General features: G+C 44.2%; 9 protein-coding genes across 9 annotated transcripts; 4 read left to right on the top strand and 5 right to left on the bottom strand.

The window, feature by feature from the left end:
• Positions 1-3,007: 3,007 nt before the first annotated feature.
• VTP21DRAFT_8598 (uncharacterized protein) lies at positions 3,008-4,393 on the bottom strand (the record flags this gene model as incomplete). Its single annotated transcript, XM_069399465.1, has 7 exons — positions 3,008-3,390; positions 3,461-3,511; positions 3,586-3,616; positions 3,698-3,869; positions 3,932-4,009; positions 4,071-4,140; positions 4,198-4,393. 7 exons carry the CDS (start codon positions 4,391-4,393, stop codon positions 3,008-3,010), a joined length of 981 nt encoding a protein of 326 aa, XP_069254880.1.
• A 3,149-nt stretch (positions 4,394-7,542) lies between these two features.
• VTP21DRAFT_8599 (uncharacterized protein) lies at positions 7,543-8,569 on the top strand (the record flags this gene model as incomplete). The annotated part of the gene is made up of 4 exons (XM_069399466.1): positions 7,543-7,736; positions 7,822-8,019; positions 8,082-8,345; positions 8,428-8,569. 4 exons carry the CDS (start codon positions 7,543-7,545, stop codon positions 8,567-8,569), a joined length of 798 nt encoding a protein of 265 aa, XP_069254881.1.
• Positions 8,570-8,901: 332 nt separating this feature from the next.
• VTP21DRAFT_8600 (uncharacterized protein) lies at positions 8,902-11,076 on the bottom strand (the record flags this gene model as incomplete). The annotated part of the gene is made up of 10 exons (XM_069399469.1): positions 8,902-9,110; positions 9,185-9,342; positions 9,403-9,970; positions 10,052-10,135; positions 10,207-10,253; positions 10,319-10,422; positions 10,488-10,531; positions 10,589-10,667; positions 10,734-10,787; positions 10,864-11,076. The coding sequence occupies 10 exons, from the start codon at positions 11,074-11,076 to the stop codon at positions 8,902-8,904; spliced, it is 1,560 nt and encodes a 519-aa protein (XP_069254882.1).
• A 1,665-nt stretch (positions 11,077-12,741) lies between these two features.
• Positions 12,742-13,918, top strand: VTP21DRAFT_8601 (uncharacterized protein; the record flags this gene model as incomplete). The annotated part of the gene is made up of 5 exons (XM_069399470.1): positions 12,742-12,803; positions 12,871-13,152; positions 13,246-13,626; positions 13,709-13,793; positions 13,859-13,918. 5 exons carry the CDS (start codon positions 12,742-12,744, stop codon positions 13,916-13,918), a joined length of 870 nt encoding a protein of 289 aa, XP_069254883.1.
• Positions 13,919-14,338: 420 nt separating this feature from the next.
• VTP21DRAFT_8602 (uncharacterized protein) lies at positions 14,339-15,896 on the top strand (the record flags this gene model as incomplete). The annotated part of the gene is made up of 3 exons (XM_069399471.1): positions 14,339-14,881; positions 14,967-15,242; positions 15,315-15,896. 3 exons carry the CDS (start codon positions 14,339-14,341, stop codon positions 15,894-15,896), a joined length of 1,401 nt encoding a protein of 466 aa, XP_069254884.1.
• Positions 15,897-16,311: 415 nt separating this feature from the next.
• Positions 16,312-18,101, bottom strand: VTP21DRAFT_8603 (uncharacterized protein; the record flags this gene model as incomplete). Its single annotated transcript, XM_069399472.1, has 6 exons — positions 16,312-16,778; positions 16,868-16,977; positions 17,064-17,155; positions 17,235-17,466; positions 17,532-17,688; positions 17,753-18,101. 6 exons carry the CDS (start codon positions 18,099-18,101, stop codon positions 16,312-16,314), a joined length of 1,407 nt encoding a protein of 468 aa, XP_069254885.1.
• Positions 18,102-18,939: 838 nt separating this feature from the next.
• VTP21DRAFT_8604 (uncharacterized protein) lies at positions 18,940-20,466 on the bottom strand (the record flags this gene model as incomplete). The annotated part of the gene is made up of 8 exons (XM_069399473.1): positions 18,940-19,265; positions 19,348-19,411; positions 19,478-19,581; positions 19,660-19,795; positions 19,864-19,894; positions 19,974-20,115; positions 20,193-20,329; positions 20,417-20,466. 8 exons carry the CDS (start codon positions 20,464-20,466, stop codon positions 18,940-18,942), a joined length of 990 nt encoding a protein of 329 aa, XP_069254886.1.
• Positions 20,467-21,497: 1,031 nt separating this feature from the next.
• Positions 21,498-22,918, top strand: VTP21DRAFT_8605 (uncharacterized protein; the record flags this gene model as incomplete). The annotated part of the gene is made up of 3 exons (XM_069399474.1): positions 21,498-21,657; positions 21,745-22,632; positions 22,719-22,918. 3 exons carry the CDS (start codon positions 21,498-21,500, stop codon positions 22,916-22,918), a joined length of 1,248 nt encoding a protein of 415 aa, XP_069254887.1.
• A 589-nt stretch (positions 22,919-23,507) lies between these two features.
• VTP21DRAFT_8606 (uncharacterized protein) lies at positions 23,508-26,780 on the bottom strand (the record flags this gene model as incomplete). The annotated part of the gene is made up of 14 exons (XM_069399475.1): positions 23,508-23,920; positions 23,996-24,125; positions 24,188-24,256; positions 24,350-24,523; positions 24,589-24,627; positions 24,692-24,854; positions 24,934-24,990; positions 25,057-25,239; positions 25,312-25,510; positions 25,592-25,821; positions 25,899-26,381; positions 26,449-26,518; positions 26,585-26,646; positions 26,776-26,780. The coding sequence occupies 14 exons, from the start codon at positions 26,778-26,780 to the stop codon at positions 23,508-23,510; spliced, it is 2,277 nt and encodes a 758-aa protein (XP_069254888.1).
• Between the last annotated feature and the right edge of the window lie 54 nt (positions 26,781-26,834).

Consider the following 26,834-nt stretch of genomic DNA (forward strand, 5'->3'; position numbering starts at 1 on the left):
AGGGGGTTCGCGATTCCCTATAATTTTTCAACAAATTCAAACAATGGGAGAGGAGTCAACAAAAATTTGTAGACTCCTCTCCCATTATTAATATCGAGAAAAATAGGTGAAAAGTTTGTAAAAATTTAGGGAATCGCGAACCCCCTTCATCTTTTCTACATTCTCCTATACTTTTTCTAGCAGTTTGCGCCAGGCGGGTTTTTTTGTAGGGTCTTTATTTTTAATAAATTGATTATATTTCCTGAAAAATTTCTATTTCAAACATACTCTATTTATGTTTTAAAAACTATCTGTGCCTGCTTTCACGATGTTTACAATATGGACTATTTTGTTTGCAATTTTACAGGGATATACCGATTTATTATGAAAAATGAAGTGGGACAATAGGGGTAGAATTGTACCCTTGTAGCTCGATATCTAAAGGTGTCTACGGCTCGAAAGTTGCTCCGTATTTTCTGATAATCATACTCTTATTTATTTTATAAAACAAGCCCTATACCTCGAATCACTCCAAGTAAACGTGCTCGCGTATCCGTCTTCCTCGAAGAGGGATACTCAACACGCAAAATTGCAGCCGGAGAAGGCATTGGAAAAAGTAGCGTGGCGAGAATACTCCAGAATAAAGAGAATGCATCAAACAATCCTCCAAGAAAGAAAATGGGTCGCCCTCGAAAATTATATAGCAGTGGTGAAAATAGATTATGTAGAAGCGTGGCGACGGGAGAGTGTAAGAACGTAGTTAAGGCGCAAGAACTTTGGAACGAGACAACTGAGGAGGTTATTTCCGTGAACACTGTTCGTGAAGCACTCCATCGTAATGATTATGTAGCTAGGGTCAAGAGAAAAAAACTTTTCTATCGAAAAGGCATCGCCTTAGGAGACTGGCATTTGCAATGAAATACAGCAGTTGGACCGTTGAAGGTTGGAGTCGTGTCATATTTTCTGACGAGTGCCAAATACGCGTCGTTGGCAATGAAAGGAGAGAGTGGTTTTGGAAGAAGCGTAATGAACCACTACAAGAGCATCATATACAGCCAACGATCAAACACGGTGGTGGAAGTATAATGATATGAGGTTGTATGACTTCATATAGCATTGGAAGGGCATGTCGCATAATAGAAAATCTTAATGCTGAGTTATATTCGAGAATCCTCGACGAAGAGTTGTTACCTACGCTCTAGTCATATAATCTCAGTAAGCAATTGACAATGTTTCAACACGATAACGACACCAAGCATTAAGCCAAACGCATTGATCGATGGTTCGAAAATAACCAAGTCCAAGTTCTCGATTGGCCTTCACAATCACCAGATCTCAACCCTATCGAAAATTTATGGGATGAGCTAAAGGGATGTCTTAGGAGCAGATTTCCAAAGATAACGAGTCAGGATGATCTGTGGGAAAAGGTGAATATTATCTGGGAGTCATTCACTCAGGAGGATTGTATGATGTTGATCCGCACGATGCCAGAACAGATCCAAGCTGTTATTAAGGCAAAAGGGGGATATACTAAGTGGTAGTTGGAGAGCACTTTATTTATACAAACTATTGAGTATTCATTATAATGCCCCTGTAAAAAAAAGAGAATAAAAGGTTGGCACCCCGTAAAATCTCTATATTTGGATTTAAGGAATTTTCCGAAATATATTATATTTCACTTGAAGAGAGTTAGCAAAGGATATTCAGTTGTATATGTAATTGTAACGGCGTAAGTGGGGTTTTCAAATATTTAATTGTTTTTTATATGGACGTTGTTTGTAGAGAAATATTTAGGTAAAAGTAAAAATTTTAAGGTGCCCCAAAACTTCCCAGAGATACTTTATTAACAATTGCAGATTTTTCTGAAACTTCGATTTTCCAATAATTGGAGAATCGTGTATTCAGTCACATTCTAGCACTAATTCAAGTAGTTGTTTATTAGGAGGCATCAAAATAATTAAAGGATCGTTGTAGCAATTATCTTTAAAAAAAATATAACACCACCTCTTATATATCTCGAGTTTGACTTTGAAATTATCAGTGTTGCTCAATATGACCATATTCAGAATACTACCAACTGCAAAACACTGATTAGTACACCCCGGATTCCCACTAAGAATACTATGATGCACTGATATCAATTTGAAGGCTTATTAATTGGAAATTAAATTATTCTATCACTGCCAATTTTGCATGATTTGACCTTTATAACTGCGATGTAGCCGTGAAATGTGATAGTAAAACTGAGATAGTAAAACCAGGATTTTAACTGAACTGAGCATTACAATAGATATATCAATCAGTGGCAATATATAGATTACTTTGATAGAGTAGACTTACTTTCTACCAATATTCAAGTAAGTAAAATCTGCATTTCTATTTAATGAGAAAATATCATCGATTTCATGTTTATACATTTGCAATCATTAAAGTTAAATATCAAGAGAAAAAAAATTTTAATATGACATTCGGTGTATTTATTTCGGGTGATGGCTTTTTTATCTTAGGATTGGTAGTTTATTCCAATTTATTATATGCCACTCAATCAATGAAAAATTCGTTTCTGAAAAGTTATGGGTTGAAGGGTACTCTATCTGAAAAAAATGGTAATATGGTGTTAAATAGCTTGAAATTTTAGTGTTAACCTAATCTTTATTCCAGAAACTTTATCTAGTGAAGCTCAAGCACCCTTTTATTCATATTAATCGAGCACATTTACAATATTACATTCCAAGTATTCCAAGTACAGTGAGCTGATATATCGTGATATAATAGCTAACTAAACCATTCAAAAAGCCGGTTTAACAAAGGTTTACTCTATGCTGTTTATTCAGCACATATTCAATATAACTACATGCAATATTAATCAAAGACAAAGTATGTATCTTCAGGAGGTATAATTGTAAGTTATGGTGTATCTAGAATCTTGTGTTAAAGAAACTCACCCTAGCATAATCTGCCAGATTGTCCAGCTTGATATCTCTAAATCAGTTATATAGGAGAACCACCCCCTTGCTATAAATAGGATCTACTTGTCTTCCGGCTTGTGCTGATCTTCAGGTTGCATCTCGATCCGTTCATCGTCCTTCACTAGTTTTAATGGCTTCTTGCCATACGTGCACATTACTTCAATGGAGATTTCATTCATGCTCAACTCTTGAGATGCTCTTTGTAGCAGCTCATCATATTCGTCCCCGCTGATATACATCACTTGAGCTAGATGTGGCCGCATTGCAATCAAAAACCGCATCCATTGCTCCAGTCCTGACCTCCCATCCCTATCTGAGTGTTTACCAACTGGAAACCTCTGAGTCAGCGACTGAACATCCTCGACACCCATTGTCTGTAGAATGTCGCCAACCCTACGGCCCCACGATGGATGAATGTCGCGTGCACGCAGAGTGTTGTAAACTGTATTAGAACACGATCAGTGATCTTTATCTCTTCCAACTAATGTATGTGATAGATTGTATATACTTACTCCCATCTATCAGCTTCATGGTTGCCCTTTCGTCACACTGGATAGAATAATCTATGGTTGTTTATGAGTTATGTCAGGAAATTGGTGACCTAATTCAATCAAGTATGTTATGATAAACGATATACCGGCATCAACTATCTCAACATAACCTCCAGGCTTCAGGGCTCTTAGCAAGTCCCCAATTACATCACCCCACTATCCTTGGAACACTCCGAAGCTCATATGGCGGATGTATACAAAGTCAAACTTATTGTCTTCGAATGATAGCTTCTTGAGAATGTTCGCGATCTGGAAAGTGCAGTTGGATGGCTTGCTGTGGAGCGGGAACATGTTGCTGATGTCGATACCATAGAACTGACTATTCGGATATTCTGAGGCCATCTCCATGGCCCATGTACCTGGTCCACATCTAGGGGATATACAGAATACATCAGGACCTATCGAATAACAGTTTTGAAGAGTAGCATATACCCTGCATCCAGCACCTTGGCTCCACTTTGCAAAATGATGTGAACGGGTGATAGAAAATCCCGGTTGCCAAATAAGGAGCTAGCAGCAAGAAATATGTGTTAATAGCCTATCAACCCACTCTACAGAGGAAGCTGTGTACCGGATGAAGTAGTGCTGGCTTATCAGTCGGTCGACCTCCTCTTCGTCGTTAGGCAGGATATAGTGGACCCCTGCGATTTTTGATTTAATCTTCAAGCATCTTCAGCAAAATTATCTGAACAATTTACCCGGACTTGTGCAAAATCGTCTTCCCAGCATCCATCTGTTCTCTTTATCGTTGATCGTTGAGTCCGGTAAATCTACTGATGAGAAAACTAATTGTGGCAGATTGGGCTCTGTCAATGTATCGTGATTTTTATGAGTCTGTCCCCCTCTCTGTCCCACCGTCGCTGTTACCTCTTCTCTTTCGGGTGCGTCATCCATGAATCGGACTCTTCGAGGGGGAGATGAAAATGGTTTTTCATACTTCGGAGCCGATATACCAATAGGCTTTTCCCTTAACCACGATTCCAAATGCATAAGCGTGCCTCCTCCACTCAGCTTGGTGAATGCATAGGAAACACTTCGAGACTTCGACAGGTTGCTATCACAGAATTCTCATTCAACAATTCTGTTGAATGAGAATTCTCTGATAGCACTTGAGAAAGTCGGGTTGAACAAGAAGATAATCAGGTTGAAAACTCCTTCTTCACGAAAAATTGTAGTGAAGACTCTAATCGCACATGCAATTATGACCGTGAAGGAATACAAGATGCATGCAAAGACGACGGCACTGACAATCACAGTAATTGCCATCTCCACTTCATAGGACCAATACAATAATAATATATTCTGTGAGATATATACTACGATTAGATATCTGATTACATATACAATACAATAGCTTTACCAGTTTGGAGCTATACTCCAAAGTTCCGCAAAAAAGAAAGGGTGAAGATATAGAGAAAGACACTAAAGTAGACGCAGGAAGATACCACTTCTGGAAACTCGCAATATTCAAGTGTTTATGGAAGGCTGAGAGTTGAAGATCCAATGCGATACAAACGGTAAGTAATGAGAACCACATGGGGAAAAAATAAAAGGACCAAAGTATAATCCGGCCAAGCCAATAATTGTTAGGTATAAAAACAGAACAGAAATCTCTCTCCATGTATATAACATAAAGGCTCCGATTGAGGGCATCAGCAAGACCAATCCAGAAGCTGAGCCTAAAAGAAGCGCTGCGTGTAGCCTGAGGTTGGGTATAACGAAGGAAAGCGACAAGGATCATTATGAGAGCAGCGCATGCAATTGATGCGAAATTGATTATTAGTTCTTCTGAAATTGCGAATTTCATTTTCAACTCCCTGGAAATAACACATCTCAAAATAAAAATCCCCTCTAATCTAAATGCCTACAGATTAAGCTTACTTTTTTTGTGTGCATAGAGAAATGTTAAGGCCATTAAGATATTTTACCTCCGTTTTATCATTACATGCTAGTAATTATTTTTTCTCGAGGACAAAACTTAGTAAATTATATTAACTCTATTTAGTGTTAGATTTTAACCATATGCATTTCGTGTTGGTAGTAAATCAATTAATCCTTGCTAAATTAATAAGGCTATTTCTACCTTCTTATTTCTAACAACTTGTTAAATGCTCGCAACGACCTATATTTTCTTTTATAAAACACCAACTCGAAATTTTTTGTATATATCTCCAAGGATAACTACGAAATGAAATTAGAAGTTCTTAATGTAGACCCTTGAACATCCTGGTCACGAACACTTAACGCCAACGCATGTTGTTTTGCGCATGACTTATTACAATCACACATTGCCTTGAAAAGAGATATGGCTAGTATGTATCCTATCAGACCAAAAAGGCAGTCAGTTATTAAGTAGCTTGAAATAGCTGGGTTTAATCTACACTTAGTTCAACTACATCTAATAGCATGGTGCCAGCTAAAAGGGAATGATGTTATTTAAGTATAAAGCTCTTAATCAATGGCGACAGATCAAATTTAAATATCAAAACAATCTTAATGAATAAGATCATGTTATAGCTTCACCATGAAAAATTCATGTCCTCAGTAAGTAAAGTCTAGATAATAATAATCATCGATTTATAGGTACAAGTAGGGCTCCGGAATGACCCGAGTTAGAGCGAATATTTTCTTAATCTCTAATAGTCACCTTTAATGATATTATAAGTTCCTTTATATCTTGCATAAAATTCTGATAAAAGAAAACATTGGGCAACATGGATGAGCAAAATATGCTACTGGTATTGCATTTTCTTGAGATTACAATAGGATATACATATAATTATATTAGGATAAATATCATTATAGATAAAAGTATAGTAGTATTGATAAAAAAAAAGGTACATATAAGAGAAAGGAAGCCAAAATTCAATATTGAATCGGTTAAACGAGTTAAAAGTCCACTCAATTAGCTGAAAAAAAAAATATAAGAATATCAACGAATTTTTTATTTTGCCTCAAGCTTTATAACTACTTATGATTTAAACTATCCCTATGTAATAAGTCGAAAGGCAATATATATTAATTGATCTCGAATTGCCCTTAGAGCGCAAATAAAACTTTTCTAAGAAAGTTAGGTGTGACCAGTGACTTTGGCATTGAGAAAATAGCTTTAAATACACGATGCAAAAGATCACGAGCTTCTATTAATGCGAGATTACATGGTAGCTTTCACAAATAGAGGCCTCAGAATGCTTTAGAGAGGGTGATGAAATGATCATTAGAGCAATACGTATAAAAAAGACATTAAACCGTGTGTTCAACACAAATAGTAATGGTAAATATAATCGTATCTTTCTACTATACATCTTTTGCTAAGGTAGCTATAGTTCAGGAATATTTTCTCAACTGCATAACATACTTTATTGATAAATGATACGGATTATATTAATCTGCTCACGATTATTCCAGCGTCATGCATTTGGAAAGCTTTCAACTGTGATTCAGTACAAAGTATGAAGTCTTAATTTCACAAATCCTAATTTCCTTACTCTTAACATTGGCTAAAATCCATTTCGTTAAAAATATCCTCTCTTGCAAGTCGCAGAGTTGGCCTGCAAACTCTGTAAGATCGGGTGCCAAGCTAATAACCTGTCTTCAAAACAAAAACGTTCTTTAGATGTCATGTGTCGCGCCGCGGAATAGAGGCTTTTCTATATCGAATTTGATAAAGCCAAAAATAAACGACCACGCAGTTAAAAATAGACCAATGAATTGCGATTTGTGCAACGTTACCAAGATCGAACACTCTCTGAAACGTATCGATGGCTGTCGCATATTAATGAGCTTAAAACACGTTTTGAAGGCGGCTACTCGTTTGATGGCATCGGATGGAGAAGAAAAGCTAATAATTAAAAAGCCACTCGGATAGATTCAACTCAATAAATATCATTGTTTCCGTTGGCGCTATTTTATTTGTTTTTTATCGTCTTCCTTGGTCCTCCCTCCCTCCCCTGCCTACTCCTTATTCATTCTTCCCCTGTCAATTCCCGAAACTCATAGCTCCTTCCCCTCTCCGCTCCTTTGGTTTATTCTTCTCCCCTACAATGCGCTGCACTCTCTTTTTCTTCATTCTCGCTACGACCTTCTCTCTGCTTTGTGGCCTTGGCTCGGCTGCAAGGGCTCGCGTTTACACTAAATGCGCCCGACCTGGTACATTTGCCATCACATTTGACGACGGACCTTATATCTACACCGAACAATTGGTGGACTGGCTTAACAAAAACAAATTTGTCGCAACGTAATTATTTAGCGCTATTTGAGGCATTTGTGTTTCAAAATTCCCTCCCCTTGCCCTCTAACTTCCTCTCTGTGCATATCCATAGATTTTTCGTGAATGGTGATAACTGGGGAAGCATTTACGACTATGCCGCTGTTCTTAGGAAGGCCTATAATGCTGGCCACTTAATCGCGTCACATACATGGTCGCATGCAGATCTCACTAAGCTTAGCACGACTCAAATCAGGACCGAAATGACGCGGTTGGAAGCTGCCCTAAAGAAAATATTAGGCGTGCGTCCCACGTGAGTTCTAAGATGTATCAATTTTATCGAGCAAACTTCTGACATTTCCTGGTTTGCTTTAGTTTCATGCGCCCCCCTTATGGCAGCTGTAAGTTTTTGTTGTTTTCTTCTATCTTAATTCATCTTGGGAATGGGAAGCTTACTGATGCAAAACATCTTTTTCGCACTCCAGCGAATAACAAGGTGCTTGATACTCTAGGAAATCTTGGCTACAAGGTTATCTTGTGGGATATCGATACTCTCGATTACAATGGGGATGTTGAGGCTTCAAAGAATATCTACGAAACCAGCTTGCAAAATTCAAACTCACGTACGGACGCACACATGTAAGAACGTCAATTATCATCAGATACAAATTCTCATTGGGCTCTACATTTTTTATACTAACTATGGCACATTAACCATTAGTGCTCTGCAGCACGATGTGCATCAAGCCACCGTGGACCAACTCGCAAAATTTGCGTACGACTATGTACACAAGAAGGGTTACCGTACGGTGACTGTGGCTGAGTGTCTTGGATTTGGCAAGGGGGCTGGTTACCGCAAATGAATTGCTTCTCAGGATTTCTTGGAATATTTATATAATCTTATCAAGTATTTAAATTATCCTCAATAATGAGCCATGTCAAGATCAAGACACGGATAATTTAGTTGACCACCACCAAGTGTCGTAAGCCTAATTCATTAGCTGATTTTGCACTCTATTTTGCGCGGAATATTTTGTGGTGGATATAAATTATAGAAAAGAGAAAAAAGTAAAATTTTTGGATATTAAGATAAATAGGAAAATAGTAGATTAAATAAATAATGTATGATATTGGTGATACATATGGATATGCAGTTTAGGGATAGAGAATTAAGCAAAGAAGAATCACTTGGTACTCAGAGCGAGAACCGAAAAGCCAAATCTCTATCTGTCATTTCTCTGGTATAAATACCGGCTTTCTCCTGCTCCTGCCCATGCGGATCACTCAACTCCGCCGCAGTTTGTCGTTCTCGCGCACGATTCAGGATATATAGGTGGAGCTTAATACCAAGAGCCAGGACAATGGTCAGGCACATCACTGCGAAACAGATAGAGTGGCCCCGAACTTTCGTAGTATGAATCAAACAGTATTAGTCAACAAGTGCCGAACCAAAGGAAACGTATTCAATGCGAGTTTACCATAGTCAGGCTGGTCATCTTTGCGATATATAAGTGGTCCAGTTGCACCAATTGCGTTGCCAACCGTGGTCATGAAAGCAATGGCTACATTGCGCTTCTCGGCGGGGTAAAAATTAGATGTGCACCACGTCAACCCTATGGGGGTAGTGGGAAAGGCTCTGTAGCAACAGATGCATGTGAGAAGCATCTTACTTCTGCACAGCCGCGTTATAACTTACCCCGCATACACCAGGAAGATTGCAAAATAGCGCACGGCATTGTTTCGCACTAACATCAAAATAAGGAAACCGATTGTCCCAACAGCTGCGATCAGTGCAATATGGAGCCCACGCTCGTAACGCAATTCACTGTGCATCGATAGCAAAATCGTCAGCAGACACGCCACAACATTCGGTGCCACACTCAAAGCTTGAGAAGTAAGCGTATCGTTCCCCATTTGGTTGATGATACTGGGCAAAAAATACACAATAGCATAGAGGGGGAAGGTAAAGGTGCCACAAAGCACGCCAAACAGATATAGTCTTGGTTCGCGGAACACATCCATGACCCAGTGCAACTTGACTCGTGTCATTTTTTCTTCGTGGAATCGAACATCCCGCTGAAGTCGCTCCACGGCGAGCTTTCGTTCTTCCGAGGTGAGAAACTTGGCATTGGTAGGGAAATCTGGAAGCAAGAGGAAAGTGAAGAAGGCAACTATAATAGTGGGGAGACCCTCGATAATAAAGAGCCACTGCCAAGGTCGCAGCGGTTGACTGATGCGCGTTATTCCAAATGCAATCATACCACCTGAATGATTCGTATCATATTACCATGACCAGAAGTTTCATTAGATTCTTGGCAATGGTATATAAAATCTTATTATATTACCAAAAGCCCCGGCAAGACTTGCACCAGCAAAGACATAGGCCAGGCGAGATGTGATTTCATGTCTTCGGTACCAGAGTGTCAAGTCTGTTAAATAAAAATTGAAAATAAAAATTGCCGCTATTATTAGTAAAGCTGATAGCCCCCCTGCTACTTACAATAAATTAGTCCAGGAAAGAGTCCAGCTTCAAATAGACCAAGTAAGCTATTTGCAATATCAGCTGATCAGCATCACCATGTCCAATATATACTTTTTGATGAATTCCTTACAATCTCGTAGAGAGCAAGCTCTTGAAATCGGTCGAGAAAGCCATGCAAACCGCTATTATCCCCCAAAGTAACATGATTAAAGACAGCCATAGCGAAGGTCGAAGCTAAGAGAACACATAAAAGAGAAATCAGTCTAACTTATGTAAAGTTCAAACATTCAAAAGCTTACTCTTTTTAGCGCAATATTGGAAGGAATTTCGAATAGTGCGTAGCCTGTAAAAGACATATTAGAAGACAACTGAAAAGTTGTAGTTAAAATTGCGGAATTACCAAAGAAGAATATGATAATGCACCACAGAAATTGCCCCTCTGTGAGATTAAGATCCTTTTCTATATCAGCTATTTTGGCCTAATGAGGTAGATAATTAGTTGGATATGGGAAGTTCAGAAACACAATGGAATCAGATATATATACATTCGAAATATTCGTTCGATCGAGGAAAGAAAGCAAGTAGAGCAATGTTCCGAACTAAAAAGTAAATACGGGAATTCAAGTCAATAAAGACACGATTTTTTTTAAAAAATAATCGCGTAGGTTACTCAACTGGAAGAATGCGTTTATCGAGCTTCCGAAGCAACCGTTTTTCAGCATCAGGATCGATGCTTAATTCTTCATTCACGACCCCTTGTGCTTGGGGGTAATCACGAGTCTCTTTACTCTTGGTGCCCATTGCAATAGGGATTTCGGTTTGATTATCTTCGGGATGTGTGTCCTCCTTCTGGTCCATATCCTTAATTTCAACAAGGAAATTTTTCATAACGCTTTGTATTTATACGGAAGTGAGTGGCTTAATTCGCTAGCAATCATCTTCACTATAATAGGAAGTACAGCCCTGACAATCAGGGGTTGGACAGGGCATGACTTTAGTCTGAATATACTCGGACACAGAGTATAAAATCGAAAGGCCGCCTTGATAGACAACTCGTCGAGCAGCTGCGAAAATACGTTATGACTAACTTATTTTAGCAAAGATCGGACCTGCTATTCACCAAATGGAAATATAGAGTCGCAACGTGCCTCCTAGCTAGGAAATTCTAGTAAAGTCCTACGTATTGCTTCAACTAAATCCTAATGTTTTGAACTCACTATTAATATCGCGTGCCCTCTTCTATAAGTAAATATGGAACTAAATCCCTGTGCTCTAACCATCTTTGGAATTTTTCATATTGCTAGTGGAATCCACCTTTCTCAAGAGATTTTCGTATTATACATGGAAGATTCATTTTGGCTTACTCCTTCTAATTACTATATACTACCTAATTACTTATATTTAAAATTTCATAAGCGGCGACTAGCTTCAGCATTCATATACTCAAAATATCCTTTCCCACCGTTCATATGAACTCCAGACATTGCATGGTATAATGTGCATGGTATAATGAGCTGCATGAATTGTGGCAAGTTTTTCCCAATGTGACATTCTTGAACCTTTAACATACAGTAAGATAGATTGGTGAGTGTGAATTTATTAATACTTGAGAGAAAAATTGGATGGGGGGAAATGCGTTCCTAGGCTATTTTCATCCAAATTTCAAGCGCAAGTACACATCAAGCTCTAGAGCCATCTAGCAAAATTTGCGGGTATAGTGTGCAGGGGCAGATGGAGTTTATGAGTGCGTAGTTAAAAGTGTGATTTATTTTATAAGATATTTGATTGATTTGATTGAAAGAAAATGAAATAAAAAAAAATAGAGCGATCCAGCACAGAGCTTTAAATCCTTTCATCGAGTGAGACAAGAGTGCCTTAGCTTCTAGAGCAATATCAGGATCTCGTATATAATTTATTTCAGCAGTGGGACTAATCATATTCCCTGCTGAACTGGGATTCTACGAGAACCGTGCCCTCTCTTAATGACACGCCTCCAAGTGTATCGTGGGTAGAAAACTGTCTATATAGAAACTCGTATAACCGCTTGACTGGCAGGCCGGTTACCTTATTTCCCTAGCCTCGTACGCAAGCAGTGCTTATATCTCTTGTGATAGTAAGAATAAGGTTTTTCCATCGGAGTCGCACACTCAACTGATTCATTTTGCAACATGAACGATAAATACTCGACGAAAGATTATGAGGTGAATACGGAATTTTGATCGGATCCGTTTTCACGGACCACCCCCCGTTTTTAGAACCTGATCTCGATGTTGTCCCCTTTGCTCCCGCCAACCGAATTTTATATTTAGTTTTGCAGTGTGACAATTTCGGTATTGGAGTGTTTCGGTACGACGAGTGTCAGAAAATGCGAAATTAAATTTCCATGGCACTTATATATTAATGAGGGCATCTAATAAATGCTTGCTGTAAATACGGTTTCTTTATTAACGCTTTCTCCTCCCTCTCAAAGCCATTCTCTCTTTTTTTTTTTCCTCTCCCTCTGGTTTACTCTTTTTTCTTTTCTTTATTGCGATCTCCTATATTCTCACAAATATGCGCGTCATTTCTTATCTCTCCCTCTTACTGCTGGCCGCCTCGGTCTCTTCAGCTGCAAAGTAGGTCACTCACTGGATTAGCTCTGCCCACGTTTCGCTGATTGACATGCTATGCATTTGATTCTAGGAGTAGCAATGCCACTATGAATGCAGCCATTCAGGGCTCCGTAAACCTTGGGAATGCCACCACTACCCAAAAGCCAGCAGGGGGCGAAACCTCGGTAAAAACAGGAAGTAAAAATTCCACAGAAACGACTGCAGTTAATGCCACCGGCACAGAATCAGCCGTGGCCCAAGTGATCACCAAGTGCACTGTCCCAGGCACGTTTGCTATCACCTTTGATGACGGGCCGTTTCAGTTCACAGAGGGTTTGGTCGACTATCTCAACCAGAACAAACTCAAGGCAACGTAAGTTAAACGCTTCATCTGGGGTTTTGCCATTTTGGTGGTGGTGATTGTGAAGTACCAAGGCTCACCTTCTCTGCTCTCTCGCTTGTCCAGGTTCTTTGTCAACGGAAAGAATTATGATCGTATCGAAACCTATGCCAAGGTAGTCAAGAAGATGTTCGACTCAGGACATCAAATTGGCTCGCACACCTGGTCGCATAAGGACCTCGCCACTTTGAAAGAATCAAGCATTCGGTGCCAGATGAAGAAGCTCGACTGCCACCTTAAGAAGATCATTGGTGTGCGGCCGATATACATGAGACCACCTTTCGGATCGGTGAATAAGCTCTGCTTGAGGGTGCTCGGTGAGATGGGATACAAGGTGGTGACGTGGGATGTGGACTCGAAGGATTATGAGGTCAACAACCTCGAGAAGGAACAAGCGAATTATCAGAAGGACTTGAATGGTGCAGACCCCAAGACCACCGGCCATATGTAAGTTTTATTGGTTGGTTCCGGCGGGCCGGCGTCATATTGCAGCACGTACTGACCATACAATGTTTCCTTCACCTTATAGCTCCCTACAACACGATGTCTACAACATCACAGCAGGACAACTTGCTCCCTGGGCATTTGACTTCGTACAAAAGCAGGGCTATAAGGTATGATAGAAATGTAAGAATCGCTTATAGAATAGGCTCGCTCACATTGTGTCTCTCTGCTATAGGCGGTCACCGTTGCTGAATGCCTGAACGATAGCGATCCAAAAAATTGGTATCGCGCCTAAAATTCTGTGCATGACAGCCGTTAACTTTTTCTCAATTTTTCGAATGCTCTCCTGGTCGAGGCCAAATCTATCATCACTCAGCAATTCCTTATCTAATCCTCTCCTTCAGCTTAGAGTTTTTTTTTCTTCTCCTGTTACCATATTTTAGTAATTCCACCCATGTGTAGACGCCATATTTAATTATATAGTGAATTTAATAATACCACACATATGGATTGAATGAAGTTTTTTTCACATGTGTCTGCGCCACATGTTCTATCCTCACGTAGAATTTTCAAAGAGGTAGAAAACGACTTGAAGCACGATTAGTATCAGTCAACTTCATTCTTTTCTTTCCCCCCTCTATATTTATTTTTCTCATCAAGCTGCGGTCAAGGCCTGCCTAATTCTCTATTTGGATAAAATTGTCTGGGTTGAAAGATGTCTGCTGATGATAATTCCGATCAGAATGCATCTGAATTGCCACCTGCTGTGTCAGAAGATAACAGCACGCTCTCCTCCGCTCCTAGCGACGATAACTCAGCGCCTACACCATTATCGGAGACGAGAACTACTGATCCCGTGAGAGACCTATTAGGTGAACGCATGACTCCCGAGGAAAGAAAAAAAAAGCGTGATCAGCTTCTTAAAATGCAACAAAAGGCACGCGAGCGGCAGTCTTTATCCAACTCGACTGCCCCCGACTCTGCGCCCAGTACGGTTTCAAATATGGCGGCTGCTAATAATGCATCACCACCCCCTACAGTGGCATCATCACCAGAAGTATCTGCAAATGGGAATGGAGGGGCCATTCGTGAGGATATGGTTCAACGCGCTGTGCAATTTTTAACCTCGCCCAATGTTCGTTCGGCGCCCCGTGTACGGAAAGTGACATTCTTGGAAAAGAAGGGCTTAACACCCCGAGAGATCGAGGTTGCTTTTGAGCGGATCGGACCAGAGACCGATGAGAAATCGACTACTGAGGTAATTTCTCAATCCCGCATGACGAGTCCACCTGACATTCACTCGGTCCTTTGCGAAATATTTACTATATTTCTATATTTCATAGGGCGCAGAGGGAGAAGCGTTGCTGTCCTCAACAACAAACACAAAAGAGGTAAGCCCAGCCCCCGCGCCAGCTCCTCCGCCTCTCCCAGCCAAGACCTATGTTTCCGCCCCATCCCAAGCTTATCTCTACCCTGGTAATGCGATGCCACCACAAGGATACCACTACCCATACGCAACACAACAGCAGATGATCCAGCCGGTAAGCCCGTGGAAAGGAGTCGTTTTAACTCTGCTATTGACGGGAGCGCTTGCCGCGGGCGTACTGAGTTTGATCAAGGTAAAAATGAGCACCGATTTTTTTGGTGGATATCATGAAAAGATAGATAACTGAGCTCGGTCGCGTTAACAGAGGCTGGCATTACCCTATCTTCACTCCATCATCAAGTTCCGCTCGTCACTCTTTCAACATCAGAATTCACTATTGGCTGCCTTGAGCGCCAAACTTAAATCCATGGCCTTCTCCCCGTCTTCCAGGGATCCATCGGAACAGCCTTCTGCCTCCTCCACTGACAACGTCGTCCCAGCTGTCGCCGCAGATAACTCAGCCCTTACACTGGGTCCCACTCTCGAACGCCTGCAAAAGCTCCAAGCATCCCTCATCTCCTACCGTCTCCAGGCCACCGCCAGCGAAGAAACTCGCACTTCGCTCTTGACCTCGCTTGGCGAGGTCATCGACACCGTCGCCAAAGAAGCCTACTCTCACGCTAGCGGGTACAACAGCGGCTCCTGGCGGTTTGCGGGGGAGAACAACGCCGTCGCGCAGGTGAAGAGCGAAATCCGAAGCTTGAAGGGAGTGCTCCTGAATCGCCGAAATTTCCCGACGGTGCCCACCGTGGCATCATCACTGTCGAGTGGTGTCAACCGGGCAGCGGCCGAGGATAAGTCGAAGCCAGTCGGGGCTAACCCAGCGACAGGGGCCGATCAACAGTGACCCTGTTGATGGCGTGTTTATTAGCGGGGGAACGGAGATCCCCTCTATTCTATGGATGGGACGCTTCTCCATTTTGTATATCTTATTTGCTTAGAATGAGGATGAGGACTTTATAATAATAATACATACATCAAAGAACAAAGCCGAGAAAAAACCGAAAAACAGGAGGAAAAAAAAACCTAAAGCAACCAGAAAGAAACCCATTTAAACAAGGAAAGGGAAATAAAAAAACCAGTAGAGATGAAGAGTGAAATAGCAGAAATGATAATAAAATAGAGAGGAATAGCACCATGGAGAGGAATAAATATGCGTGACGGAGGCAAGGAAAACATGAGAATGGGGAGGGGAAGGGTTGTGAAGCCTAATATGCATATCAGGCTCGATGCGCGCTCTTTTTGATAGGTGACTTTTTGCCCTAAAAGTCTATAAATAATTCCTGGTAGCTCTTCTCGCCCACAGCCAAACTGCCTCCATAAGTGCCCTCCGCCTCTTCCGGGTAAGCGTCGAAGCAGCTGGCATCCGAATCGGCACTCACGCGTGGGATATAGGGCGGAGTCACCTCTTTCCTCACAAGCTTACCCCAGTCCACCGACTCAAACCACTTGTGTCTCTTCACATCCTCACACCCGCCTTTCAAGTTCCCGAGCCGCTTACTTAGGTCCTTGGCGAGAAGCCGCTTTATCAAATCTTTTGCGGCGCCGTCAAAGTGGCTGGGGAAGCGGGGTCTTTTCGCGGCCACAATTTTCTCGTACAACCGCATCGGATCTGGATCGTGGTAGGGGGGGTGCCCTGCCAGCATTTCAAAGATGAGGACACCGAGCGCGTAAAAGTCGGCAGCCTTGCCGTAGCCTTTGGTCGTGATAATCTCGGGCGCGAGATATTCTATTTAGGCGGGGGAAGCGGAGAGGAGCGGAGGATGTTAGCTAGGGAGGGAAATCGGAATAAACTTTAGCAAAACCTAAAGCGGTTACCTGGAGTCCCACAGAGTGTGTAGGTGACATTATCGGGGGAATGTTTGGCAAAACCAAAGTCGGTAATACGTAAATGGCCATTTCGGTCCAATAGAAGGTTCTCGGGTTTCCTAATGCCACGGGGACGCAAAGAAACAAGAACCAAAGTTAGAACGGGGGTCGTGCAGAGGGAAGCGTTGTGAGAAGGGGTGATTACAAGTCTCGGTAGAGGACATCCATCGAATGCAGATATTCTATTGCAAGCAGGACCTCGGAGGCATAGAACCTGGCAATGTCGTTGGGGAATCGCTACGGGCACAGCAAAAGCAAGGCTTGAGTCAGCCGGTGCCCACATCTCATAAACCTTAAAGTGTAAAGATTCACCAACCTGCGATCTCCGCAGCACGCTGAATAGCTCCCCACCCGGCACGAAGTCCATCACCATGAACAGATGGGTAGCATCCTGAAAGGTGCCCCACAAATTGACGATAAAAGGATGGTTGATTCGTTCAAGGATTCGCTTCTCGTCGTTGGTGTGCTGAACCTGCTTGAAACGCACAATATCCCTTTTCCGCAGGGTTTTAATGGCGTAGAATTTTTTACTATGGTTCGATTGGGACCTAGAGGGGAGAGGAGAAAAAAATATGAATAAGCACGGTTAGGAGGTAATATCTCCACGGCTTACAAATGAACCCTGCCGAATGACCCCGTCCCAAGGGTGCGTATTAGCGTGAAATCCTGCAGCGCCATTTTGCCCAACAATTGAGGTTTAGGTGGGATTTGTGCGAAGAAATCCTGCGATTTGGATCGTGTTTCTAAGGAGCCAGGCGAAGCGCCTGTAGCTTGAGGAGATGAAATGAGGATCAAAAAGAGGGGACAAGAAGCTCGTGATATCGAAAAACTTACTGCTCTTCTCATTATTAATCTTTGCCGCGTCCATCGAAGTATCATTCGAGCACTTGTCGCTGGTGTAGCCACTATCTCGTGGGGCCTGAATCTGCTGCTGCATTTCGCATTGTTTCTGTTGTTCTTGCGCGTAGCTCTTCTCCCATTTTTGTGCCGATGCGGGGGAATAGAGCGGGTGATCACTGAGGGGTGGCTGGGGCAGTTGGCTGGCTTGGGACTCGACGGGAGGAGTGGGGGTATTAAGGCGAGAGACGTCATGACTGGATGGCCCGTTGGATCTGCTAAGCGATTTTTGGCGATGTGAGCCGCCATTCTTAATGACTGAGGTCAGCTTTTGAAGAAACGCCATTATTGATGAGAGGGGGGAGGAGGGCGAGGGGAGGAGAGCCAGACTTTCTCGAGGGTGTTGAGGAGAATGCTCAGATGAATGGAAAAAAAAAAAGAAAATGGAGCGATGTCGGTATTACATGTATCTGGAGAGAAAACGGTTAAGTGTTGACAAAAGCTAAAAAAAAAAAGCTAATGGGGATTGGGAAGTGTAGAAGAGCAGAATTAAGAATGGGCGGGTTAGACAAATGACATTGGTGGCAAAATGATACCACGCCCCTCAGGATTCATTTGATAGGTGACCGCCATTCCACCGGTTTAAGGCCCACCTGCTTAATTGCTTGTGGGCTCCTCGATCATGCACACATGGAGACAAAACAAGCACGTTATCACAAAGCAGGACTCGAATTCGCTATTGCTGCAGCCACACAGGGGAGCTGCGCAACAGAAGGGGCCTCGAGCCCTCCCCTGCTGAGTGGGCGGATCCGATGACGATAACGAGCTCGCTGGCGTCATGCCCCGTTCCGCGCCAGCTTGCGAGCATTTGCGTTTGCCACCCGAACAGCAGGGGCTCTAGCTGTTAGCCCGAGATCCGGAACACGGGGCTAATGAGTATTTTCAGTTTGGGCAGTGGAAAAGAAACGACTTTTAGACAAATAGGGATAAATAGTGTATATAGAATGGCGTGGGCATTACAAGCGATAAGTAGGCCGGGATAAGATTAACAATGGTATTTTACAATAAACAAAGGGGAAACACACACTTCTCGCTCCTTCTGTTTCAATAAATATCACTTTGTAGAGGTCCGGGGAAAACGTATCTGCTCTTGGCTCTAGGGAGGGGAGGGGGGAGGAGCCAGGCTAGTTGGCAGGCTTCTGGCCGTAGGCAAACACCCACTTGCCGTGTCCATTGGGATAATCTTCGCTCAAGAGCTCCTGCTGGGCCTTGCTGAAGAGATCCTCGAATTCTTCATCGGACACCTGCATTACCTTGAGCAACGAGGGTTTGGCGGCTCGGATCAACAGGAGGACGTCTTCCGCGCCCGCAGCGCCAAGTTCAGAAGTGGCTCCGCAAGGGCCGATGCGTTTATTTTCAGCAATGTGGATCAGGCCCAATGACTTGAGATTTGGGCCGAGATTGTCAAGAATGCTCGTATCGATGTTTTTCGACTCCATGACCTTATAGACTATCCGCAGAAGTACGAAAGGTTAGAGGGGGGGGGGGGAGGGACAAAGACTTTCTGGGGTGCCATAGGCGGGGACGCTTACACTGCTTCAGCAAATGAGTCGAGTTGGGGCCACACTCAAACAGGTCAAACATCGGCTCGGCCAACTATAAAGGGAGCTCGGTTAGTCGGCAGTATGGGGAAGGGGCAAGTCCGCACAGCCTGATGCTCACCTCAATAAAACCACCCGGTTTCAACACGCGGAACAATTCCTTATATACGTCTTGGGTTTTATCGCTTGGGTATGCAAGAATCGTGGCACGTTGGAATATAAAATCTAGAGTAGTTAGGCATAATTAGAATGGGGAATCGCTCTAAGAAGCCTCTTTTTGGAGAAGGGCCCAGGCACACGAACCAAAGGTATTGTCCTCGAAGTCGAGGCCATCTAAGATATTGTTTTGAACAAAAGTACAATTGGGGGGTTTGATGCTATTTGGGAAGATGGGTAACATGTCCACGCCGACGAACTCGCTGTTGGGGTATTCAGATGCCTATAAGAACGGAGGGTTAGAGTCGATACAGGATCAACCAAAGACTTGGAAAAGGGGCATCCACCTACCATATCCATAGTCCACGCACCAGAGCTGCAGCTGCAGTCATGAATAGGATACCAAATGAAAACAAGTTTAGTGCTTCAACCGAGGAATGAATTGGATTCAGTCGACTAACCCAACATCCAGCACTTTAATTCCTTCTTGTAATCTCGCCTTGATGGGGGCCATGAAATTTCCAAACAACTGCTTTAAAATGAAGTGCTGCATGGTCATGCGGTCGCTCTCCTTGCTGTCTAGCGGAAGGGAGTAGGGGGAGTCTAAACGCCGATGGGAGAGAGAGGAAAAAACAGGGATAAGAAATCAAGACCAGATGGGGACATCGAGAAATGCTTACTCTCGATCTTGTGGTATTTCCTCCCCTCGATCAGGCTAAAATCCTCATTTTCCTCGTAGGAGATGGTCGAGTTGCTGGTATGATCCATGGTATCTGATGGAGGGTACACTGACTGGCGCTGCTTACTCTTTTTCCTACTGTTGAGGAGCCGAGAGGGAGAAGCATTACGGCCATCATGGGGTCAGAGCCTTGCAGGAAAGTATACAGCAGGATGCATCACTTACACTAGGCGGTATAATCTCTTGAAAACCTTAGAGTAGAGCAGCGCGTACATGTTCCATCAACCTTTTATCTTGTTCTTGAGAAGGAAGATTGTTTCTAGGTTTTCCATGGTGAGTAGGGGCGGCCCTAGGAAGAAGGTTCATAAAGCTTCTCCGACCGCCCCATTAAGGAAATCCTCTGGGTTTTCTCGAGGCACAAAGGCCTATCTCCGCCCCAGCGTCCTAAGCGCAATAAATCAAGATAGACCTCGAACACCGAAGAGCACAGAAGCGGTGGGATGCTCTAGATTTTACAGCGGCCGTCTCACCTGGGCTATGGCCAAGGTCAGTGTCGGTGAGGAATGGCCCCTTTTGTCCAAAGCCGCGCCTTCATCGGCAATCCCTTTGCCGGCATCCGTGAGCCGAACCTCATGGATGTCGAGGCAATTCCCCTTCCTCGAGGCAGATGTGGCTCAATCGGGCCTGACCTCACCGCGCAAGGATTGCCCCGTGCATTGCTCTTCGCCAATGTCTTTCGGAGATCAATCCATCGACCAAGTCTCCCTGTGGTTGGAAAAAAAAAATAGAAATTGGCGAAAGAGAGCGTCGCACTGTCGGCTTGCCGTCAAACCCCTCAACTTACATCAGGGCTTACGTTGAATTGCGGGGCGATGGCCCGGCGGCCTGCTGCGTGTATTTAAGCCGGCCCGCAAACCCTATCCACGCTACAAAGCTTGCTCGACTCGGCGGCCTCCCATATTAGAGAAAACACCCCCCTACCCATCCAGAGGTAGAATGATTTCAGACCACCTCGTGCATGATCCAGCTTTCAGAAGTTTCTTATCGCCTTAGCTGAACTGTGCAGAAGAGATTCGCCCCTCGGATTTTCGACCCTTGTTCTCCCTCTCAGGCTAAAAAATAAAAAAATCACGCTGCGCGCTTTTCATTCCTAGCATCGCATTGCAATCATCGCAGGAATCCCAAGCAATTTATATTGCCCATCATTCTGCCAAAACCAAAACCACACTCTAAACGCAGGAAACTTACGGGCGACCCCGCCTCCGCTGCCGCCACTGCGACCACTTCTTTAGACCACGACCAACCGATGTCATTCCCACCCCACCTCACCCTTCTAGAACCGCACAAACGCCTACTTGAGGAGCTAGGAGATGAGCTCGCTCGCATCCAGCCAAGTGACGCTTTGCAGTTTTGTTTCAACTACTTCAGTCGTCGGTTGGAGGAGGAGAGATCGCGTTTCATGAGTGGTAAGTGCCGTGGCTCTCCGCCTTTTTTTTTCGCTTTGTTTATCCATCCGCAACCTAATGGCTGACGGGATTTTTGCCATGACTTAGGGGGTGCACAGGCTCCCAATCAGGCATTCGAATCCTCCATCCCCCCCTTCGCCCCGGGAGATGAGGCCCAGCTCCAGCAGGACTTCGACGAGCATCTCATCGACAGCGATGAGGATGACGTCGACGAAGAGGAGAGCGAGGATGTTTCCCCACTCCCCGCAGTCGATCCCTCGCGTTACAATCCGGCGCGCCGTACAAGTGTCAGCGCCGAATCCATGACCCCTAGCCGTAATCAGCAGGATTACGTGAAGCTGGTCGTGCCCAAATCCGAGGAACAGCGCCGCCGGATCGAAGCTTCGATTGGGAACAATTTCTTGTTCAAGAATCTGGACGAGGAGCAGCACCGAGACGTGGTCAACGCCATGACAGAAAAGCGCTTCAAGGCGGGCGACGAGGTCATCCGCCAGGGAGCCGTCGGAGACTTTTTCTACATTGTGGAGACGGGGACCCTCGAGGTCTACATCGACAAGGGCGCGCCCCAGAAGGTGGCGGAGTATGGGCCGGGCGGCAGCTTTGGGGAGCTCGCACTGATGTACAACGCACCCCGTGCTGCAACCGTGGTCGCCACCTCGGACTGTGTCCTCTGGGCCCTGGATCGGGTCACGTTCCGCCGTATCCTCATGGAAAACACGTCCCAGAAGCGCCGCATGTATGAGGCCTTCCTCGAGGAAGTGCCCCTGCTCGCCTCGTTGCAGCCCTACGAAAGACACAAGATTGCAGACGCATTGGAGAGCGTTTATTTCGACGATGGCCAGCTGGTAATCAAGCAGGGCGACGTAGGCGACAACTTCTATTTTGTGGAGGCGGGTGAAGGCGTCGTGATCAAGGCCGACGACAAGGGAGTGGAGCACGAGGTGTTGCAGCTGAAGAAGGGAGACTACTTTGGCGGTAAGCTCAGCCGTTCCTCACCTCTCCCTGCTCGCCCAGTGGGTGGACAACCTTACTAACCCCCTCTCCTTGCCTTTCCGCCCTAGAATTGGCCTTGCTCAACGACCAGCCCCGTGCGGCAAGCGTCCGCGCTAAAGGCCGGCTAAAGTGCGCAACCCTGGGAAAGAAGGCGTTCACCCGCCTTCTCGGGCCTCTGCACGAAATCCTCAAGCGCAACAGTGCTCAGTACGTGAGCGTCATTTCCTCGCAGGGCCAAAACTATGGTCAGGATGTGACCATGTCCTAGGAGCAACGCTCCAGCGGCGATGTTTCGTTCTGATTCTTCTATTTTTCTTTCTCTCAGTCTTCAGTTGAAGGGAGGTGTGTGTGGCATGAGTACACTTTTTTTTCAATAATTTTCCGGATTCTTTTTTTTTTATTTCTTCTGTTTTCTCTTTTTTTCCCCCTTTAATTCTCTCTTGTTTTTCTCTTTGACGAGCATTTTTTTTCTTTTCTTTTTATTCTGAAAATGCAAAGTTTGAATAAATTTCTATTGGGACAATCTCTTTTTTTCCTCGAGCTCAACAAAACAAAAAAAAATGGACAAACCATTTGGAAATAACCCATGAGCCATAGGTAGAGGCATGAACGTGGAATGAGTTTCTTCTAACATTTATTTTGAAGGGGAGCATAAGAAAAAAAAAATAAGAATCCCACAATATTTGCAAAAAGAAAAGGAAAAAAAAGAACAAGGAATAGCGATATAGAAATGATGGAAAGAAAAGGATGGAAGAAGGAAAAAAAAAAAGATTGCCTTGCTCTCCCCCACCCTCTGGCCAAAGGGAAATGCCATAAATAAACAAACAGTAACAACACAAAACAAACAAACCGTGAAATCATATCTGTCCTTTTATATCTATCTTACAATACTTTTTCTTGGCCTCCTCAATGATCGGCAGGGTTATCTTGGTCAGCAGCATACCGTTGGGTTTGTCCGTACACTTACCTGCCCCATGCTCCCCCAGAAACTTCGACAAGGCCTCAAGATCTTCAAACGCAAGCTCGTGCCGAAGAAATTCCAAGCTGATGCTTGGACGGTACGCCTTGCAGATGGTGGCCATGGCCTTCACCCGCTCGCGCGCAACAAAATGATCCATCAAATAACCACACATAAACGGGGCGGAGCGATAGAGGAGAAAGAAGAGGTGGTAGTTCGAGGTGGCAATCGCGGAGCGGACGCGGAGGGCATGGGCGACGGCTCGATCCTGCTTCTGCTCCTCCGTGAGTTCGGCCATGACTCCATTGACCTCTATCGGGATTGGGAGAAACAAGTGTCAGCAGGCATACAAAGAAAAAAAAGAATCATCCAAAGTGGATCACGAACCGGTTCGGTTCTGCGTATGTAACAAATACAATATCCTGTAAGCCGTGAACTCCATCACTTTCCCAGGTAACCCAAGCTTGTAAAGCTGGTTAAGCTGCGATTGGCACTGATTGAACTCGCCAAGGTCACCCTAACGGTCGGGTCCACATTAGCATTCCGTGGGGGAAAAAAGGTGTGGTGTCACAACTATACCTTTTCCAGCGCAATGCGGGCGTGGATTTCGTACACTTGAACAGTGAAGTCGTTCTTTATCCGTTGTACCTAGTTGGAATTTTTTTTCAAAAAATACAATTACGTAAAATAGTCATTATCATGGACTGTTTTCTCCACATCCATTAGTAAAGGTGAACTCACCGTTAGGTCCTGGCGCATCGACTTGAATTGATCGCAGATATAGGTGTAGTTGCTTTCCTTTTTCCACTTGAATTTCAGAAGCTCGAGGGTCTGTTTCAACACAGGTAGTGGGCGTACCGTCGAAGGGTCTGGGGCGGAAGTTAACCTGAGGTATTGCTTCTCCAAAGTTTGGCACTGTAGAAAGGGCACAAAGGTGAATTCGAGATCATGGGTCAACCCATTTCCAGCAAAATACTCACCGTTCCCACAATGGTATATTCATCCCAATCAATCACATCCTACGTTGAAGAGACAAATCATGAGGCCATCCATCTATTCATGATAACTATCTAGGAGACTCACAGGGTTATAGGTAGGAGGTTCGGGGGGAGGGGCCGGCGAGGGTTGCTTAGCATTAGATTCGTTAGTTTGAAACCGCTTGAGTCGCTTCTCTCGCTTCCGAAGCTCCTCCTCGGTCTCCTCGATGGAAAGTAATGGAATGTCAGGGGTGGAGTCGCGAGTTGTACTGAAACAAAAAAAGAAATAAGACACAGACATCTGGTAAGTCGCTATGTTCGTGGATCAGCAGTGAAAGATTATTTTACTTCTTCCGTTTGGACGACTTGGTCTTTTCCACATCTGTGCTCGATAGGTCAATGAAGCTAGGAGTGCAAGAAGAGTGCATAAGAGATCAATCCATAAAGGCCACAAGCCATCAATTAGATTACTCCAAATTCTCCCGTGTTTTATTTTTGAACCTCTCCACACACCTCGGCAGTGGCATGTTATCCCAATCTGTCGTGTTAATCCTGCCTCGACGGAATGCATCTGTTACGATTTCTTTGAGTTCCTCCTGCACTTTGTCCTTGTAGCTCTCAGGAATGTTCTCAAAAGCCCGATTGATATAATTCCTAGAAACGACCACAGGTGTCAATTATTAACCAACTGGCCAATGGCATATCCTATCATTAAGAGGTTCCTACTTCAACGGCACTGGCCAGGATTTTTGGCCAGTCTCTCCCTGCTCGTTAGTTTCAGAAGTTGAAATTTCCTTTGGCCGCGAAGAGGTTGAAGAGGGCGGGGTCGGCTGAGCAGACTGTGTAGTGGAGGGAGTGTCAGAATCAAATACAATTCTTTTCTCTAGTAATTTTCCCTTTGGTTTGACTGAAATATAAGCGGGGGCTAATGGTACATATGAAAAAAATAAGAATTCGTTAGGATATAAAGGATGCGGCTGTATTATGCACACAAGGTTCAGCAAACCTTCTTTGACTCCACCCGGTTTCACGTCAAATCTTCGCTTGCTTTCCACCTTTTTCTCTTTCTCCTTTCCTTCCACACTCGGCGGAACGGGCTGCTTCACAATACTAGCATAAGACCGCTTTTCGGGTCCTTCCGTGGCCTTTCCACTCTCCGCTGTGTTGGAACCACCACTTGGCCTCATGAGAGGAGGTTGGGAACCGGGAGGAGTGGGATGATAGCCATTAGCGCCACTAATATATCGATAAATCATTTTAACATTAAAATATAATGATCCATTAAATCTAAAGCATGAAGAAGCCATATATACTTTGCCGTGGCAGGTGTGCTACCCGGAGGAGCCTTCGATGCCGCATAGCTATAGTCCGGTGTAGTCCCCGGCGCTGCCACTGGTGCTGATGGTGGCGGAGGCGCTGTGGGAGGTGGTTGCGAGTAATTAGCCGCTTGTCCTGGTGCTGGATTATAAGAATAAGGATATGAATAATAATATCCATACGGATAGCCATAAGTAGACGGGGGAGCCGCAGCAGTTCCACCCGCCTGTGATACACCTGGTTGGGACGGCGGCGGCGGTGGAGGAGGTTGAGGATAATTAATTGCGCTCGAGGGAGGATTATGGACGGTAGAGTTGGTGGCAGTATTCACACCAGGAGGAGGAGGGTTTTGCGGAGCAGCAGTCGAGTAATATGCATTATAATTGTACGCATCTGCAGGGTATTGGGCATAGTACTGAGGATAGGCGGAGTACGGATTCTGCGGTGGTTGACTCTGGGATGCATAAGAGTACGATGACCTAAAGGAAGACACCAAGGATCAGCTTTAAAGCAGGGATCTAGAAAGAAGAACTCCTGAATGATTACCAGGACGGATTTCCTGATCCGCCTGTTTGGTAGCTGTCTTTCGAGGGATCCAGGTTGTTGCTCGCTTTTGCTCGCAATCAGTAAGACGCAGATGGGATGCCTAAGGGCAAGGAAAAAGAAAGCCAGGAAATGGAACTATACGGACTAGCGTCGATCACTGCAAAGTACGACTTCGAGATCGGGATGCGGTTTCTACAGCTGGAGCAGAAGGAAATAAGACGAATGGTGGAGGAGATATAATCTTAGCGATCAACCTTGGACAGCCGCGTTTATTGAGCACTTTGGTTTCTGAAAATCAGAACACTCGGTGGCTTAGAGTCCGGTTACACCATTTCCGTCGTTGTGCCGCTTGAGAGTGGGTTACTGTTATTATTCTGGTATCAATA

Source organism: Calcarisporiella thermophila (assembly GCF_041956535.1).
Source record: "Calcarisporiella thermophila strain CBS 279.70 unplaced genomic scaffold VTP21scaffold_4, whole genome shotgun sequence".
Taxonomy (NCBI): domain Eukaryota; kingdom Fungi; phylum Calcarisporiellomycota; class Calcarisporiellomycetes; order Calcarisporiellales; family Calcarisporiellaceae; genus Calcarisporiella; species Calcarisporiella thermophila.